The sequence below is a fragment of the Scleropages formosus genome, chromosome 15 (genome assembly GCF_900964775.1).
Source record: "Scleropages formosus chromosome 15, fSclFor1.1, whole genome shotgun sequence".
Taxonomy (NCBI): domain Eukaryota; kingdom Metazoa; phylum Chordata; class Actinopteri; order Osteoglossiformes; family Osteoglossidae; genus Scleropages; species Scleropages formosus.
In genome coordinates, this window is record NC_041820.1 from 17,648,845 (window position 1) to 17,668,227 (window position 19,383).

The 19,383-nt window shown below is 44.3% G+C and overlaps 3 protein-coding genes across 4 annotated transcripts in view; 2 read left to right on the plus strand and 1 right to left on the minus strand.

The window, feature by feature from the left end:
* Positions 1-1,628, plus strand: part of mnat1 (MNAT1 component of CDK activating kinase) — a 28,373-nt gene extending 26,745 nt beyond the window's left edge. Inside the window, exon 8 of the mRNA XM_018727608.2 lies at positions 1,364-1,628. Within this exon, the coding sequence (XP_018583124.1) occupies positions 1,364-1,484 (121 nt within the window). The 3' untranslated portion in view covers positions 1,485-1,628. The remainder of the gene's footprint in view (positions 1-1,363) is intronic.
* trmt5 (tRNA methyltransferase 5) lies at positions 754-4,721 on the minus strand. Of its 2 annotated transcripts, none has more exons than XM_018727604.2 (5): positions 4,680-4,721; positions 3,833-4,430; positions 3,192-3,316; positions 2,273-2,915; positions 754-1,959 (listed from the first exon to the last, which is right to left on the minus strand). In XM_018727604.2, exons 2-5 carry the CDS (start codon positions 4,311-4,313, stop codon positions 1,907-1,909), a joined length of 1,302 nt encoding a protein of 433 aa, XP_018583120.1. In that variant the 5' UTR covers positions 4,314-4,430; positions 4,680-4,721; the 3' UTR covers positions 754-1,906. The 2 variants fall into 2 exon arrangements, with proteins under 2 accessions (XP_018583120.1, XP_018583119.2); XM_018727603.2 differs by having other exon boundaries at positions 3,833-4,419; positions 4,680-4,719.
* A 132-nt stretch (positions 4,722-4,853) lies between these two features.
* slc38a6 (solute carrier family 38 member 6) lies at positions 4,854-19,358 on the plus strand. The gene is made up of 16 exons (XM_018727606.2): positions 4,854-5,121; positions 8,281-8,411; positions 8,582-8,655; positions 9,690-9,742; positions 9,886-9,925; positions 12,176-12,254; positions 15,026-15,111; positions 15,391-15,449; positions 15,535-15,621; positions 16,165-16,221; positions 16,305-16,384; positions 16,466-16,566; positions 16,748-16,872; positions 17,550-17,694; positions 17,792-17,886; positions 18,486-19,358. Exons 1-16 carry the CDS (start codon positions 5,035-5,037, stop codon positions 18,567-18,569), a joined length of 1,383 nt encoding a protein of 460 aa, XP_018583122.2. The 5' UTR covers positions 4,854-5,034; the 3' UTR covers positions 18,570-19,358.
* Positions 19,359-19,383: the final 25 nt, after the last annotated feature.

The following is a 19,383-nucleotide window of genomic DNA, read 5'->3' on the forward strand; positions in this document are numbered from 1 at the left end:
TCACCTAATCCACTAGCTAAGTCGGGTGGGCTGCAGGGAGGTTTTACTCTGGGCACGTACTTGCCCACATGCCCCTCACTGTGACCTGCTGAATCAGGCTGGGTATAGGGTTAGAATACACCTCCTCAATCATCCCCCCTGTCAGTGATATAGGTAACCCATATATGTGTCTAACTGAATGTGTGTCCTTAGGTTGTCTGAATCAACAAGAACTACTGTCTGGCACTTGGAGGACCCAGATTTGAATCCCATCTTCTGTTGTAGTACCCTTGAGCAGGCTATTTACCCTGAACTGCTTTAGTAAAAATGACCCGGATGCATAAATGGATAGAAATTGTATCTTAATGTTGTAATTGCTTTGGAGAAAGTCATTAGCTAAATTAGACATTTCACATTTAAGTATAAGAGGTATAAAAACAAGGTGGGTATTTTGGAAATTTTATTTTATTTTTTTGTTTTTTTTTTTTTTTGGGATGAATTTGTGTGTGCTGGATGCTGCAGCTGTCTGACTTGTTGCTGCATTAGTGTGCATTTCTTTCCAAATCCATTGCAGAGCCAGCCAGCTTTACACTGCTAAATAAATATGGCGAAAAGCAGGGAAAGCAAAGGGTGAAATCCCCTTGGCTGGTGGACATTTTCCTCAGCTGTCTGCTACCCCTACACACCCATCACAGAAAGCCTACCAAAGTCAGAGACTGGAATACTAGTGGAGTTGCATAGGCAACTTTTTTTTTTTTTCTGGTGAACTCATATGTGAATGTTGAATGGAGCATATTTCTATTCTGCCATTGATTGGAGCCCTCTTTCTTCATCTTCATCATCTAGTGTACCTTTCAACCCCTCTTGCCTGGTATTATAGAATGTGGTACAACCACATTGAATGTCCTGTGCTTTGAGTTCCTGGCAATCCCCCCAGCACAGATATTTCTAGCCAACAGGAGGAGAGACGTACTGCCGAAGACACGGATTGTTATTTTATTGACATTGTTAATTTAGAAACACTAACTCTTTCACTGCTTGACAAGGCTTGGCCGGCGCCAGTCCACGGAGGGCTCTAACTCAGTGAGAAGCTCAGGCACGTTTGGGTGAAATATTAGCCTCTGTCTCAGGGGTACTGTGTTAGCAGTGACTGCACCTGTTCCTACCAGCTCTGACAGTTACAGTCTTCTAGTAGAGAGTCTATATAATGAATACAGTGGAGAGAAATGGGACCTTCCCCACATAAGTTGGGTGATATGGTTATTTTGTCAGATTATGCCATCAGTTGTTCATTCTTTCTCATTGGTTGAGCAGCACATTATAATGTGGAGTCTTGCTGTCTGACAACAGCTCTCTGAGGTCTTGTTTCTCTTTTTTCCTGTAGGTACCTGACTCATGTGCGTGCTGCCTCCCCCCAGGATATGGCAGGGGGCTACAGCTCAGCCCTGGCCTGCCACAGAGCGTTGCAGGACGCTTTCAGTGGCGTGTTCCCTCTACAGCACTGACAGCAACTGGGGATAAGGACCCTTGGCAGAGGCGTATGTTTATGTATAGGTGGTATTTAGCACTCTGGCCGGGGCTCAGAGGTAGGCCTGTATCAAGTATAGAGTTTCTCTTTTTGTATTTGATGTAAATATTTTTAAATAAATAACAAGACTATACAGCTTGAATGTATCTTCAGTATTTTCACCTTCTGAAGTCAGAAATTATACCTGAACAGTTAGAATACATTTGTTAAAAAAAAAAAAAAAAACCAAAAAACTGATCCTTTACCATGTTGACTTCTATATTCTCCCACTGGGATTTAGTCCAACAATCCCCCAATGAGCAGAAGTATTTATATTTTTCACAAATGAATGGTAAAACAGCATAGCCTTATAAAACAACCTGCCTCGGATCAGCAACTTAAAGCGTCCAGTATATGTTTTCATTCTGGCTCCTCACATTTCTGTCTCTTTGGGGCTGGTTCTTCAGGGGTATCTGAGGATAAAACAGCAATTCACAAAAATTAATGTGCATACATCCAAGAAATACTGCGCAAGCCAGTTCTAGCCAATGATATCAAAGTCCCATCAGGGACTCTTCACTAGTCACCAAAAATGCTAGTGTATTCCTTATTCTGTTTTACAAGGCAAACACAAAATGCATACCTAAGCGCTGTACAAGATGATGGCTTATACCGACATCTTTCAGAATATAATTATTTCTGCCCTTTCTATTGTCTAAAGCTGCACATGAAGAAAAATTATTTAAGTGACTGGTAAAGTTCCACTGTGATAAACAGTATTCTCACCTTCGATCACATTGGAGAAAAGCACATCCTTGGAGAGGGAGAAGCTGATGCACATCATCTCTTTGTTGGGGGCTACATTGCGCACCATGTGGATGGAGCAATGGCCATCCAGTGAAATACCCAGACTCCGTGAAGCCCTTTCCACGATATCCCTGCTTGGGTCCCCCTCCTTGGAGAAGCCATAGCAGTGTACTTCTGGCAGGATGCTGACACTTTGGTTTTGGTCAGGTTCTTGACCAAGAAGGCCCTGGAAGGCATCCAAAAATTCCAGTGCAAGGGCAGGCAGGTTCATGACTATGTGAATTCCAGCTGTGCCCTTCATTAGTGCAGGCAGAGCCTCCCGGAGGGGACCACGGATAAAGGCACGGCCATCCATGTTGAAGACACGGAGCCTGTGCTCCACCTTGTTGAGCCGGCAGTTGTGCGAGAGCCATCGATGAGACTCGGGATTGAGGTCGTTGGCCAGCACATTGCAGCCACGCTTAGCTGCCGGTATGGCAAAGGGCCCCACACCAGCAAATACATCCATCACAGTGTCACCAGGCTGGAGCAGGCCTACCACACGCTCATGTTCTGTGCTGAGCCGTGGGTTCCAGTACACCCGTGAAAAGTCAAACTCGTACGGGAGCCCATTCTCCCGAACCTGGTGCAGGGAGAATCTATTAATTCAGCTGTAAAACACAAATGCGTTAGGCTACAGAAAGCAAGTGAGAAACATTAAGGAAACACAAACACTGTAGTACTTAGACCACCTGATTTAAAACTGACTAAATTACAAATAGCAAAAAGCACTTTCTAAACAAGTTAACATACTGCCCTCCACTGCTTCTTGATTTGCACTCAGTGCAATATGCTACATTTAATTAACCCCAGAAATAATGGGGTTAAGGATGGTAAGGATGATGTCGTCAGATATCACCTTGACAACCATATTGCCGTCTCCTGCCAGCACCTCCATCTGGAATGTACGGAAGGTAGAGTCGATGGTGTTGGTTTTGTTTACCACGCAAGTCACACCTGAATTCTTGTCCATGATGACCTGGCCTGGGACACAGCACGTGCACAGGATTGACATCAAACAACAGCAAATGGAAACCACAGAACAGACAACACTCTACACTCGGAAACTCGAGACATGCAAAGAAATCTGGGAAAAGAAAGGTAGGAATGTTTTGAACATTTTTATAACAAGACTGTAGCCAGATGTTTTTCCAAATGGCAACAGTATATGTATGTATCCCTCAAAGTTAAGACATTTATACAGTATATTAAATTTATGTAGTTAGAATAGCTGACTTGTGATCTAAAATATTTGTAGAAAGTTTATATACTATGCTACTTATTATTTACCCTTTAGGCAGCTGGATAGTTTTACTAGAGCAATTTAAGGTAAGTATGTAGCCCAGGAGTATTACAACTGGAGTAGAAAGTCAAACATGGGTCCTTTGAGCGATAGCTCTAACAACCATGCTATCCTGTGTATAAAAGTATAGTAATATTCCTGAGCTGAGAGTTTTGCAAATGTGTGCAGTGAAGGGTCAAGTCCCCGTGGTTTCTGACCGATAAGGTTTTTATAGGGCAGCTGGTGTTCCCGAAGGTTCAGGTGAGCAACGTGTCCCACACGGCTAAACCCCGAGGTGACGTCCTGGCCCTCGGGCAGCACAGCCCGCAGCACCTCGTCGGCTTTCAGGTTCCCGTAGGTGAGACGAAGCTCATGCGAGTGGAGTTCCAGGGGCACGCCCAGTTTTTCCAGCGCCTGTGTCTCCGTCTCGCCGAAGGAGCTAGGGGAGGACACCCTGGTGGGGTCTAGAAGCAGGAGCCGGTGTTTGTCGTCATCTTCCAAAACCCTCTTTACACCTGGTAAGTGCAGAGCTACCTTCTTCAGGCTCTTCACCAGCTTGCCTAGGACCTCCTTCTGCACACGCAGAGCAGGGACAGTCACCGTGCGGCTGAAGGCCTCTCGATCCAGGGAGATCATCCCACGCACTTCTGGAGGAGGGGTGTACAGGCTGGATTCGCCCCCACCCTCAGGATCAGACATCGTTGCCCTGTGAGCTGCGATAACAGGTGCTTTCAATGCTCCGCAGAGAGACTGACACAGAGTCCGAGGGTTCACACGTCTTGGAGCAGTCAGTGCTGTAATAGTTCTGCGAATTTTCTTACGGGAAAAACACACAATTATTTTTAATCACCATTTAATCATGATGACACAAGTGGGTGTTTCGACGACGTCACATCGTAAAATCGTCGAGAAACGAAGACCGAAAAACGTGCAGAGCAAATCAAATAAGATAAAATATAAATTCGATAAGTTTTATACAAGTAGTATAATACACTAAATCCAATCACATTTAATATATTACATACATTTTTGTACTGATTAAATACTGAAAACCAGCTCCCTCACCTCAACATTATCGAAGCCATGCACACACTTTTTATGCCATCGCCGCTGGACTCTTGTTATTTACGCAAAACATATCCGCAACACGGATTGGTGAGCTTGACGGCCTGTGATTCCGATTGGTCCGCGTTTCTATGACGTATATAACAGGCGACGAAAACCAGCGCTCGTGGCCTTGTGTCATGTGACCGGAGCCGGTCAGCTGAGCGGTGTTGAAAAAACGGTGTAATAAGTCAGCGAGAGAAGAAGAGAATGATTTTGAGATGTGGTGGCTTTTTCAAAACACGAATTATCGATATGTACTCTGAGATATGACGAGCATTTTTAAGTCATACTGTTAGTCAGTTAAATACCAGAAATGCGTCGCCTCAGCGAAAGCACCGCCAACATGAACATCCAGACGAATGATGAAGAACCCGGCGAGTCCTCCCCTTTGCTCGGCCATGTAAGCGTTACATGTACATTTTTGATTCATTTTAGTAAACACTTTGTTTCTGCAGAGCGACGTACATGTTCTAATAGAAAATACAATCGTGTGTGCAGAAAGAGAGACAAGTTAATACGCGTCAAATCTACGAATCCCTCTCCGACGTGACGTGTTTCACACCGAGTTTATGAATGATTTTTTATTTTTTTTTTTAAATCGTATGAGACGGGGCACGAGGCTGTAAAGAGCAGCTGATAAATGATTTCCTGAGGGCTGGTTGTTACTGAAAGTGGGTTCTGTGCCTTTGCGTTACCAGGTGCCCTAACCCTAGGTTCTGGAGAGAAGGGAGTGCAGTGTTTTCGACGTGTTGTGTGTTAGTTGCGCTGTTCTCAGGACCTGCACTCCCCCCCTCTGCTGCTAAGGAAGGTCTGCTGACTCACTCTCACACACGCTTGTCCCATATGGGGTCGTGGGGATCTGGAGCCTAACCCGGCAACACAGGGCGTAAGGCTGGAGGGGGAGGGGACACACCCAGGACGGGACGCCAGTCCATCACAAGGCACCCTAAGCAGGACTTGAACCCCAGCCCTACCGGAGAGCAGGACCTGGTCCAACCCACTGCGCCCCCCTGTCTGCTGACTCCTTTCTGTGAAATGAGTTCACTGTGTGGGAAGCAGCCAGACCCAGAGCCCGTTCCCCTGTTTCCTGTTCTCATTCACATGATCCACGTTGTGTTTTAGTTCAGCTCTACACTGGGCATAGGGAGCTTACCAGGGGTTTGGGGAGATCTGAGGAACTTGTATATGTTGTACCGTATCAGTACCGTAACCGTGGCTCAGAGCTATGGTTTTAACAGAAAGCCCACATTTTTCATTAAACCCTTAGTGACTTCCGATGGAACAACAAAATGTTTGAGGGCAGCTGGTGGTGTAGGGGTTAGAGCTCCTGCCTTTGGACCCAAAGGTTGTAGGTTTGATTCCTGTCTCTGACTTCAGTACCTTTGAGTAAGGCATTCACCCTAAATTGTTCAAGGAAAAAATTACCTAGCTGTATAAATGGGTAAATAATTGTAACCTTAACATTGTAAGTCTCTTTGGAGAAAAACATCAGCTAAATGAATAAATCTAAGTCTATTAGAAGAGCTTTTTTAAGGGTATTCAGTTATGGATTCTACACACACGCTGGCTGAAGCTGTCTGTCCTAAGCAGGGTTGCGGTGAGCCAGAGCCTAACTCAGCAACACAGGGCGTAAGGCTGGAGGGGACACACCCAGGACAGGATGCCAGTCTGTCACAAGGCACCCCAAGCAGGACTCGAACCCCAGACCCACCACAGAGCAGGACCCAGCCAAACCTGCTATGCCACCACACCCTCTGCTTTATGACTTCTAGAGTAGTTTATTCTTTCTTATGATCATGTCAAGGGAGTGCTGAGGCTGATGGGGAGTGTATGTCTGTTTCCACTTTCTTTGCATTTTGGAACTTCAGGATGGAAGCAGCTTGACACAAGATGCATGATTCTAAAAATAAAAGAATCACCTTTGCCAGAGCCCCTCCCATGCTCTTCTCTGAACTGGTGGTGTGAATAAGACATTTGGGACTTGTATTATACTGTTGTATTTCTCTTTGGATAAAATATGATAGTGTTGTGGCTGTGTTATCATCCCTGGTTGGCGGCTGATGGGGTGGGTGTCAAGCAGCAACTGGCTGTATGCATCTCTCAGCAGTGCTGATTAAAGAACTGTATGTCTGCTCTTGGGTAGTGTTGTCTCGTTCCGTTCAATAGGGTTTTTTGCTCTGCATGTCTCACATTTTGTTTGCTAGTTACTCATGGTATAGAAATAATCCATATTGTTGAAATCATTTTTGGGAGTCCCTTTCCCCATTTCTGTGAATATCTAGAACTCAGTTGGACAAAGCCTAAATTTATGAAGAAGGATTGGGAAACATTGATTTGCTCAAAGGTAAACTTCATAGTTCAGAAGTCACTGCAGCGTTTTGAAATGTTCATTGCTTCGCAAAATGTTTCACCCAACCTGCGTGACCAGACAAATCACTGGAGATGATTCTTCACGACATGACTTCTGAGCTTTGCTTTTTTGTTTTGTTTGTGACACCAGACCTGTGAAAGTCCTCGTTGAAATTTCCACAACAATTTGCAGCATCTCCCCTGCTGTTGCTTAAGCGTAACACCTGAGAGTTGGGAAATTATTCCAGGAAATACTCCCCTGCAGTTAGCAGAATGGCAGTTCACTGACTGACAGATGTCTTAGAGTAAACATACATACATTGGATGTTACTGTATTGGAGGGAAGACTAGACCATCTGTTTCTAATTAAAATCTTCTACATGTGCTAATTAATGTTTGTCATATTCTTTTCTTGTTAAGATAGTCCCAGTACAATATTGCAGAGCTCTCTCTCTCTCTCTCTCTCCTGTACCTCCTCCTTCCAGTAGGGGGTTTAGCTTTTGTTTGAAGTGCTTATTGGCTTCCGAGGTTGAGAAGGGGGAGACCAGATAGGCACATCCGGATCAGATGGCCTCCTAATGAGGGCCCAAAGCCCGGTGATCCCCTAGCTGGTTTGGCTCCTGGCCGGCTGATAGGGTAGGGCGTACACTCAGGCCAGCCCGGATATCTTCTATTAGAGCAGGCGTGCAGAACCTGACCTCCACAGCAACCCCTCGAGCCCCCCAGCCCAAACAGCTGTCCTGGATGCAGGGCTCAAATCCTCTGCTTCCTTTCACATCCTGATCTATTTCAGAAAGGCCTCACTCAGAGAAGTCACACTCCTGTCTCACCTCTCTGAGTCTTCAGAGTGTTTTCACTGTTCCTCTTCTGCTGTAGAGTCTCTATTGTTCTGCTGTTGCCGACATTTTCTCCCCACTCTTGCCTGGTAAAGCTTTGTAAATCATCAGTTCTTTGGGTCGTTACAGGATACTCTATCAGTAAAATGCAAACAGTCATCCAGTACTCATTCATAAGGTTTATCTTGTGTATCAAACCTATGAGTTGGAAATAATAGAGAAGATTGATGTTTGTAGCTCGGGTTGTTGATCCAGATGTCAAGGTTCGCCGAGCTTTGCTTTTTAAATTGCAAACTGTTGAGTTGACATCAAGACCTATATAAAAACACCAATTTCAATGTATAGAGTATTTCCTGAATCTTCTGTATCTTCAGGCTCTTCAGCCCCAGGGCTTCACTGGGGCCTCATTTGGTTCTTCTGTCTTCAACATGATGAACGCCATTATGGGCAGCGGCATCCTAGGTCTGTCCTACGCCATGGCCAACACAGGCATCATGGGCTTCTGGTGAGCTCTGCATGCCCCTCCATCGGGCATTTCCATCTTTTTGTGAGAACATGTTTCAGTGCTGATGGGTTAGATTTTCTTCTCTCAAGATTTTACAATCTTTCTAGGCTTTGTTTGTAATAACAAACAAGTGATGTAAATGTGACCTGTTTGCTCATATTTTCCAACAGTATCCTTCTCCTGTTGGTTTCAAGTTTGGCCTCCTACTCAATTCACCTTCTTCTGACGCTGTGTGATCAAACAGGTGGGCTTCACACCGTTACATTTCTGTTGAAGCAAACTTGGTAGGCTTGTACCTACCTCTTCTGTTTATGTGGACTGTTTTCAGAAAGAGTTCACCACCTGTTTCTGTTCCAGCATATAACCTGCTCTTTATGTGTACATCTGTCACAAGTGCTTATTTTAGAGTCTTTACAAAGTCAGTGTTTGTTCCATCTTCCCCATTAGGACAATATCCTTTTAATTAAAAAATACTTGCTAAACATATAAATGTCATTATTAATAACTAGTAATAGATACTGGTAAGCAAAATGTTTGTTCTGCAGTCAGGCCCAGTATTCAGTTCTTCCTGCTTGTGGAGGGAAAAGGTTCTAGGGACTTTAGAACTTTTCTTACGTTTCAAAAAATTCTGGAAATTCATGGGAGCTGAAGCTGTAACTTTCCAAGGTAAAGTATGACCACTTCTCCTTTGAGAACTTTGTGATGGCAGTTCTGCATTTTTGTGGTGACTGTTGACCTTATGACTGGGTATGACTCTGGATGTGGGAAGGGTGTTGAGGAGGTTGCGCAGGCAGGTGGGCGTGGCAGGAAGGAGTATATCCCCCCCAGTTCACCCACACAAAAGCCTTGTTCTGTGGCCTCACTGCTGTCTGATTCCAGAGATTTTCCTAGGATTTTCTTTGAGCCCCCACTAGTAACGCGAAACAGATTGAGCAGCCTGAGGTGAGACGACATGCACTGCGTGTGGTCCGTCTCCCAAGGTCCTGCCCGTGTTTTGATATCCTGCTTGGAACTTACCAAAAGGAACACATCCAAGTGTAAATTGCTCTGGCTGCTTACAGCAAAATTAGCAAATGCCAGCCCATATACAGAAACTGCTTGGCAGGAGCAGTCACCTAATGTTTGGTCTCAGTGAATTGCTCCAACAATTGTTCCTTGTGATATTTAGCACTTTATTTTGTCCATTGGAAGTAATACAGATGACACAACACATGTCTATTGTGTTCATATGGCTATTTAATAACTCCTTTTATTCACTTAAATGTTTTTTACCCACAGCTATCACCTCATATGAAGATCTTGGGTTATTAGCCTTCAAGAAACCGGGCAAAGTGGGTTTTTTTTTTTTAATAAAATAAAATCTACAGTTTTTCACTAATCACAGATATACTAAAAAAAAAAAATCACTTTTCCTTCCTATTGGAATTAAATAGTGTAACTTAGCTGTCTTTAAGGTTACTGTCCATCTTTTCAGGTCTTGGTTGCTGTTACAATTCTCATCCAGAATGTTGGAGGTAAGTCTTAACTCTTTAACTGCCTTTTAAAACATTGCTTACGTAAAACTTGGTGTTTTAACATTAGCCTACACAAATTTATAATGAAGCAGCTGCCCACAGTAACAGGTGGATTCCCATGGAGTCATGGGTAGAATTCTGCAAAAGATTCCCTTCAATGCCAGATTCGTTTTTTTCTTAACTGAACCATTGCGTGCAACATGGCAAATTCGATCCAGTGTCGCTCCCTGTCATCAGCGTCATTCAGCGCTGCCTTCTTCAATCTCAGTGCAGCTGGTTTTACTTTTTTCATGAGTGACGGCACCCCTGTCCAATCAGCTGTCAGTACGGCCACATAAAATGGCACATGAAGGAACTCTTGGTGACTGCTCTGATTCTGCCTTTATGCCAATAGTTTCCCCGAGAGAGAGATTTCCGTTCCGCAGGCTGACTAACTCGGAGCGACAAGTTAAAGCCTTTGGAAATTGTATCTGTTGAAGAGATTTTTAAATTTGTCTCCCCATCTTTGAGGCAGCTGTTGTCATTTGACAATAACCAGATGGGAATTGGGGAAGCCCTTGTAGAAAATGGAAATTGAATGGGTGCCTTCTACCATTTTTCTTCTGCGTGTCAGTCCTGCGTCCGTCATCTTTAGTTGCACGCTCCTATAATTCTTCTGTCTGCCCAGTTGCAATCGTCAGCCCCTGCAGCTTTGTTTTTATGACATTTGGATATGAAGGGATGAGAGCAGTAATGAAACAGTTGCTTTAGAACACTTCACCCCACGAAAGCACCCAATACCTATGAACAGCTCTGTTAACCCAGGTAGTTGTATGCTGCAGGAACAGCTGTGCAACTCTTAAACATTAGAGTGTTGGACACGTCTATATCTTAACTTCCCATTTAAAGTTTTTTTTTTTTTTCCCTTTTCTTTCTTTTTTGCCAAAGGGGCAATTGTCTCATGCTGAGTATAAGCTTGTTAATTCTGCCGAAATTTGAGAAGCCAATTGACCTTCCACATAGTTAGCTGTGAGCCAGCTATTATTTTAATCAAGTGGGACTGGCCTTCTCTTCCTATGGCAGTTAACCTTTATAGTGAGATACCCTTACTCTTGCCCTCAAACAACCTCCTCCTTAGTTTAAAATCACTGTTTTTTTATTTGTTTTTTCTTTCTTTTACATGCTCAGTGACTCTATGTAAAGCATACTGAGTATGTGCGCATTAAAGGCTGTAGATTGCGCTTTAAACACCGTGTCCCACATGAAGCCTTGTGTGTGTATCCTGCTGCACGGGTGGAAAATGAATATTGTACAATGAGAGGTTTCTGGATCTTGCAGCCATTGTCCTACAAGCTGACCCAGGGCCACACTCTTGTGGTCTCTTGATGTCTCAGCACTGATAGGTTGCAATTGCAGTCACAAGGAACCTGGGTCACCCTTTATATATTTACACTGCAATGAGCAGACATGGGAGTAATTTTTATAAGGACAGTGTTGACACAGCAACAGTCTGTATCTTGCAGTGGTATCATTTCTCTAATGTTCCTACTTCTCCCTTTCTCACTTCTGCTAATCTCTTATTTCTTTGACCTACTTGGCCCACTGGATGTGCTCCAAAGCCCCTCTGATCAAATTACATGACGGGGTGGAGGTGTGAAGATGGAAAACAGTCATGCATGTTCCTGTTTCCATAGGGAGGAAGCAACCTGGATTAGTGTCAAGGACCAGTTTTCTATTATTATTTCCCTTCCTGGCTTTTTCATCTGAGCGGCGCTCAAAGTGCTCAAAATGGAGTGTCCAGCCAGTGTTTGTCATTTAATACAGGAGGCATGGCTGTGGCTTCACAGCTTTTCACAGATTAGTCAAGAGGCCAACTAGGATGACAAAGAGAGCAAGTGGAAGCCTCGTTTGAGACTGTTTTGTTGAATGTTGTCGTAGTTTCCGTGGAGATGCTGTTTTTACTTCAGCTGTATGATCTTCTGGAGGTGTGTGCAAGCCAGCTTTGTCTTTTAATTATCGTTATAATTAGAGGCTTGCAGTCTTTTACCCATTTATACAACTACGTACAACAGAATTCTGAGTTAGTACCTTTCTAAATGCTGCTATGTTGTGGAGGGGGGGACTTGAATTGACAGCCTTTAGGTTACCAGTTTGAGTGAATCTTTAAGAGGAAGTTTTCCCACTCACTTGCCCACACTATCTTCCTGTACCGTACATTTGTGAATACCTTTTAGATTGCTCACATTTTTCTTCTCTTACTTTCCCTGACAGCCATGTCTTCCTACTTGTTTATCGTAAAATCGGAACTTCCTGCTGCCATTGCCAGTTTCTTGAGCCGAGACGCTTCTGGGTAAGTTTAATACATAGACTTTTTCCTGTCTGGTATTTGGAGCTCATGCACAATTTATACAATTGTCCAGATCCCTTTCTTCCAGTAACTGGTGCATTCTTTTTCAAATGACCACATCTAAGACAGAGAGAGAACCAGGTGACCCTTTGACCTTAAACTGGTGTTTGCTGTTCCAAAGTTTTTTGAGGAGAGCAAAACCGAACTGCTGTATTCCCTCTAGCATCATGAACTTACCACGAAATATTCAAAATATGCAGCGGAAATATCGCACAAAACCACTCTTCACCACTTAAACCCAGGCATGATGCACTTTCCACCCAGGCTCTGAGCAAGGCTCTCCTGCCACTCTGGAACAGTGACAGGAAATGTACGCCTGAGAGAAAACATTTATCTGCCATCATCAGCGCAAAGTTACCATTTATTACTCTCTTTTTCCTAGGGCAAATTTCCTCTCCAAAAGCCTGCAGTGAAGTCTGATTCCAGGAACTGGAGCTTTCATTATTTTCCTCCCTGCTGCACTGGCTTAGCTGGAGTTGCTGCGGCTGGGCTCAGGCCGATATGAGTACGGGGGCTGGGGGGTTTGTGTCTCCACAGAGCCGCTCTGTGTTAGCTGCCCACCCCAAATCTCTTGCACATGTCCTCCAGTCAAAGTGGTACCACTCTTTATCAATTTTGCCATTGTAATTGTAGTTTTTGACTGAGGAGGACAAACTGTAGAAGTAATGAGTGGGTTCAGCTCTCGGAGGGCGGCGTGCTGCTTCTCGGGTGCTTGATGGCTTTTGCGTTTAGAGAAGTGCGTTTTCCCTTCTGCTCATCAGTCATGTGGTGCCAGGGACTGCTGGAGGCTGATGGGACAGAGCTGGCAGTATTATCAACACAGTTTGCTTTTGTGGTTTCTCTGTCTTCAGAGTATTCCTGGGTAACAGGTACTTTTGAGAGTGATATTTAACACATTTTGATAATGAGCAACTAAACAATGATCCAGATTTGTTTTCAGGAGCTGGAAATTATTTTTGTGTAACAGCTCACTAGGCAATTCCGGGGGTGAGCGAGAATGTCGGTTAGAGGCCTTCAGCTGCATTATGTTGATTCCTCAAAGAGCAGTCAGAGAGGTTCTGTCACGTTTGCTCTGTACGGCACCCAGCCACTGTCCATGGCTTCGTTGTTGACACCTGTTTCATGTACTTTCACTGTATCCTCGCATTTCTTCTTCTGTACGTCTTTATTGCATGCGATAGGGTGGACCATTGCTACCCCAGTGGCAAGTAGAGTATTTTGCAGTTGGAAAGGGACTGCTCTTGTCCAGCTGACCAGCCATCACAATGTGCGTGTGTAATTGTGTTTTATTGGCCTGGCACAAGCACCACAGATGAGCAATCCAGTGCATGCTGCAGGCCAGCCAGGAGAGACGGCTGTGTTCTGTTTCAGCCATTAGTGGAATAGCCTGCAAAGGCTGTGTTTTAATGAGGAGTTAATGAACTGCCCTCTGAACGCACAGTAGTGTGGAAACTTTCTCAAACACATTAGCTGTGTCCTGACCGTCATCTTGATAGCCCAATCGACGCATCGCGGATTTCAGGTATTTATTTTTCAAAAATGTCCCCTTGCATTTTAGATATCGCAAGACTAGCTACCCTGTCATGTTGGACATTGAAAAGGGGAGCAATGTTTTAACTTAGTCCGTTCAATTTCACTTAGATTCACAGGAGGATATTTACTGTATCTATCCATTTGAGATGTTCTGATTGTTTGACTTTGAGAGGTCTGAGCTTCAGGAACCCGCTGCATGCGGGCTTGCACCACAGGGTTCCGGCATGTTGGATCCGCCTCCATACAGCTGTCTGTTTTCACTGCAGAGCTGAGAAGTCCTTTGCTCCCCAGCACAAATGTATATATGTGGGTAGGATAACAGATGTGCTTGGACAGTAAAACTAACCCTGGGGCTTCAACACCCAGGTCCAATTGCACGGGAGACAGAGTGGCGGTTTAAAGGCTTGCTACCTGTCAATCAGCTGGCTACTTTGGAAATGAGGAGTCTCTTGTGTTGCCTGCTGCTCACATGGTGTCTGAGGGCTGTGAAAGTCTAAGCTTAGATTAATGACATGTGGGCTATGGTGGTGGTGGTGGGGGCTGGTGCTGTGTTTAGAAATAGAGATCCTGAGATGCAGCCAGACAGCACTCACTTTGTTTGGTGATGTTGTTTGAGGAGTGGCTGGTGATGCACTGGGACTCCTGAAAACCATCCTCTCATTTCAGACCTACATGCCTTTGTCATATGTCACCCTGTCAGTTTTCTCTGCTTCTGGAATGGGTTGTTGGTGTATTCCACAGCCAGGAAAATATTTTCCAGGGTCCATTATATCTGAGCGGATCCCTTCATTTGGCAGAACCCAGCTGTTTGTATGTGAATTACATAATGGTTATGGTTTGCAAATAAAACTTCAAATTTATAACACATGATAAGCTGTCTCGCTGCATTTAGGCATAAAAGGGAGACACATTTTTCAGGCCCAGCCTGCTTCCAGGATGACTTAGCAACCAGTGCAGTGTCTGGAATTCCAAACACCGATCACGTGCTGCATGCAATGTGTGTGGATAAGTGCCGTGATTGAAGATTCCCCTCTTTTCGTTCGTTCTTTTTCTTCTTTGGCATTAAACGGAGTTTGACTGCACCTCCAGTAGTAATTTTTTTTTGGTTATTCCAGCAATGAGGTTGCACAGCACTCTTTCCTCCTGTTCTCTGAACTCTATTTTTCTCTTACTTCCATCAGCTATGTGTGGTACCTTGATGGAAGGACTCTACTGATCTTGGTGACTCTGGTTGTGGTGCTTCCCCTGGCTATGCTGCCAAAGATAGGTGAGTGTCTGGGTGGTGCCCAGTCTTCTGGAGTTGTAATGTGCTCATAATGTTTTCCGTCCAGACAGTTTTATCAAATTTGTTGTGCACGGAAACGTTTTAACACCTTCATGTGCTCATGTCATGATCTGGATGTGTTGCTGAAATAATTTGGCAACTCTGCCACAGACTAGCTCTCTTCTTGGTGCTATAAGCAACTTTTCAGTCAAGTTTCCATTCACCCATCTGCACCAGGACTGCCATGTCTAGCACTTTGTACTGATGCCCCTTTCATTGCAGGGTTCCTGGGCTACACCAGCAGTTTGGCCTTCTTCCTCATGGTCTTCTTTGCCGCTGTGGTGGGGTCCCTTACCGCACTATGTCTCGCCTCAGGTTCCCTGCCCTGTGTATCTTTAACTGATGGACTGAATTCCTGTCCTCCAGGTTGTCATCAAGAAGTGGTCCATTCCTTGTCCCCTCCCACTTAATGAAACACTCAGCACTATGCTGGTAACCTCCACACAAGTGCAGGTCAGTTTCCTGTCCTGGGAAGGAAAGATGTAGCCAGCATATCATCGTTATATAAAGGCACCTTGCAGTAAAAGGAATTGGGTTCAAATCACTACTCCTGCACTCAAATAAAAATGACCGAGCTTTACAGCTTTCTGACAAAGTTAGGTAAGCTTTGAGTCATAATAATAATGGTACAGTTTGTGGTAAGCTGTTTGTGTTGGGTGAGGATATAGAGGTGTTGACCTTTGACCTTTCCAGAGTACTAGAGTTGATTCCTACACATCTCGCCTCTGCTCCTTGATGCGTTTCTGAATGTCAGGAGTCACCAAATGTGGGAAACGGGAGACAAATCAATAAAACTGCACTGTAGTCAAGTCAGCTACTTTTTCTAAAATTTTAAAAAAGTATCAAGTTATTTGCACTTTTAAATAAAACAGCTTATCTGTTTATACTGCTTACTTATTTTAATAACAGCAGGGTCTTTGTGTGCAGGTGAATGTTTACTGTTTGGGATTCTTTGAATCAGCTTGTGCCTGACATGTTCTGCTCCTGTTATTCCAGGTTTCTAATTCTTCCAACTCTGAATGCATTCCTAAAATGTTTGCCATCTCCAGTAAGGTAAGTGTCATTGGCAGATGGATAGAAGAGACTTTACATTGTTGATAGATGTGAAAGGATGATTGTTGTGTGCTGTTTTCCAGAGTGCCTATGCAGTGCCTACCATGGCCTTCTCCTTCCTCTGTCACACTGCTGTTCTACCCATCTACTGTGAGCTACACAGGTTGGTGCCCAATTCACTCGCAGCTCGGTCTGTGGTGTGCTTTGTGTGACTTGCGCTGTGTAACATGGACCTGTACTCCAGGCCTTCCAAGAAGAGAATGCAGAATGTTGCCAATGTGAGCATCTCGCTAAGCTTTCTGGTCTATCTGGTGTCTGCCTTGTTTGGCTACCTCACCTTTTACGGTAAGAGCACAAGCTTCACTAACACAGTGAAAGGGACTAAACTGCTTCCAGTGGGTGTCCTCTGTTGGGTGAAATGAGTAGGATGAGTGACATGGTATACAGGTACTCGAGGGGACTGCGAGTGTAACTTTCAGTCATCTTAGGCATTTCACTCACTGGTGTCTCTCATCCACCCTGACAGGTCATGTGGACTCTGAGCTCCTACAGGGTTATGATACATACCTGCCCCGTGACATCCTTGTGATGTCTGTGCGTCTGGCCATTCTGGTGGCTGTGCTGCTCACTGTGCCACTTATCCACTTTCCCGTAAGTCAAACCTGCGGCTTGATCCCTGTTTTTCACTTCTCTGCAGGTAACGAGTTTGTCCTGCTCCATAGTATTAGGATGGTAATGTGTACCCTCTTGCCATTGAACACTGTACAGCTATTTTCCTGATAAACTGTTTAGTTAGACCCAGTTGTCAAGCTCTCTGTTGTAGATCTGCTTATTCGGTGGTACTTCGATCTGTCTTGGGTTTCAGCACAGCCGTTATTAAGGATTTAGGTTTGTTTTGGTGCAGAAGGCTGTATGTTAATTGTTTTTATTTATTTAGCTGACACTTCTCCAAGGCAACTTGGTGTTAATCTACTTACAGTAATTTACCCGTTTATGCAGCTGGGTAATTTTTACTGCAACATTTCAAGGTAAGTACCTTGTTTTTAGGTACTGCAGCAAGGTCCTTTGTGTGCAAAGCAATGGCTCTGCTATATTTCCTGCTGCCACCTTATTCAGCAAGAACTCTGTTGTACAGATACACCTTGCTGGAGGACATTACTCTTATTTCAGCTTTTGCAGTCAGGAGAAGAGCACACAGGGCTGTTGCAGAATGAGAACTGCCATTTAGGTTCTAAGTGCGTGAGGTGTTTCTCCTGTTTATTTTGAACAAGAAGGATTGATTTGTATTCAGGTGGTATTGGGTAAGTCCAGTTTTTGCCATTCAACAGACCCGGAAGGCACTGAGGACCCTGGTTCTGGGGGACAGACCTTTCTCCTGGTCCAGTCACATTCTGCTCACCACCATGCTCCTGGCAGTGGTTCTGCTGCTAGCCATCTTCGTCCCAGATATCAGAAACGTCTTTGGGGTGGTGGGTGAGTATCCAACAGCAAGGTTTGGCCTTTTTTTCTGGTTTGGTTCAGTTGGTTGAAAAATGCTGAAAGATGACAACATATCCTTCTGGTTTTCCAGGCTCCACCACCTCCACAGGCCTGCTGTTTGTGTACCCAGGCCTCTTCTACCTCCGAATCAGCGCCAGTCCTCTCCAGTCCCTTCGATCTCTGGGTGTATGTACAACCATTGCTTTCTCTGTAACACATCTCATTCCTTCTACAAACAGTCACCGCCTCTGTAGGCGGCAGTGGAAATTTTGAGCAGTCTGGCAATGAAAGTTTTCTCATTTCTGCTATGAAGTCTCATCGCTTACCGATTTTCGTAATAATGACCTGTGTATGAAATGCTGTGGGTATTTTCATCCCTCATCTACTACTTTCAGTTCAGATTATCCTACTAATTTAGAATAAGTTGCTAACACTGGATTATCAAAACTGTATAAACCTCTTGGCGCAGTGGTGCAGTGGGTTGGACCACAGTCCTGCTCTCCGGTGGGTCTGGGGTTCGGGTCCCGCTTGGGGTGCCTTGCGGCGGACTGGCGTCCCGTCCTGGGTGTGTCCCCTCCCCCTCTGGCCTTACGCCCTGTGTTGCCGGGTAGGCTCCGGTTCCCCGTGACCCTGTATGGGACAAGCGGTTCTGAAAATGTGTGTGTGTGTGTGTGTGTGTGTGTGTGTGTATAAACCTCTTTAAGGATGTGGTTCAGTTTAAAAGTAGATGAACACAGACACACACTGGACTCTTGAGCACTACCAACCCCAACTTTTCCTTTCAGGCTTTACTTCTAGTGATCATTGGGGTGCTTGTGGGCCTACTCAGTTTCAGCATCATCATCATCACCTGGGTCAAGAACACCTGAGTGGTTTAAAGAGGCACATTTCTACAGAACACGAGTAAGGAGAATCACCAATGTTGCCATAGATGCAGAGAAGAGGGGCTTGTGGACTCACAATCAAAACATGCACATTATGGCATTGCCATGAATACTCAGGACTCCGAGGTCACCAGAATATTTGGGAGTTAGGACTACACCGTGATTTCGGGGGAAGAATGTGGACCTTTTTTTGGACAGCTCTAAAATTAAAAAAAAAAAAAAAAGAGCTTTTTTGTAGTGATACAAAGTTTTAGTCAGGTTTATAAAGCATATATTCTTCTACAGTCTTTTTAAAGGACAAAAATCTGAAAACTCTAAGTTCTATGAATTGGATGATGATGAATGACACTTGAATTCATCTAAAAAGCTATCTGTAGTATTTTAGTTTCAACAGCATCAATCAGTTGCATGTGAGGGGAGCAGGCCTTCTTTAGGAAGGTGTTAAAGCTTTACTGTAAACTCTTAAACCCCTCGTACATCAGTACAAGCCACGGGACTGCTCCATTCTGGACACTCAGTTGTGTATGACCCTTTCCATAAATGTTTCATTTTTAGATGGAATCTTTTTAAAAAAACAAACAATCATTATAATTATACTCCAGTTTTAGCCAAACGGACATCTGGGACTTTTCAGGCTTTCATTTACATCGATTATGTATAGAAGGAATCTAACTAAAGATTTACAGGCATGTTTTTATATGGTTGGCTATTTTGTGGTTATTGGTTATTATTTTTTTGAATTGTCAATAAAGGGAATATAATCATAAAAAATGAAAGGGAAAACAAACACTGTCACTGA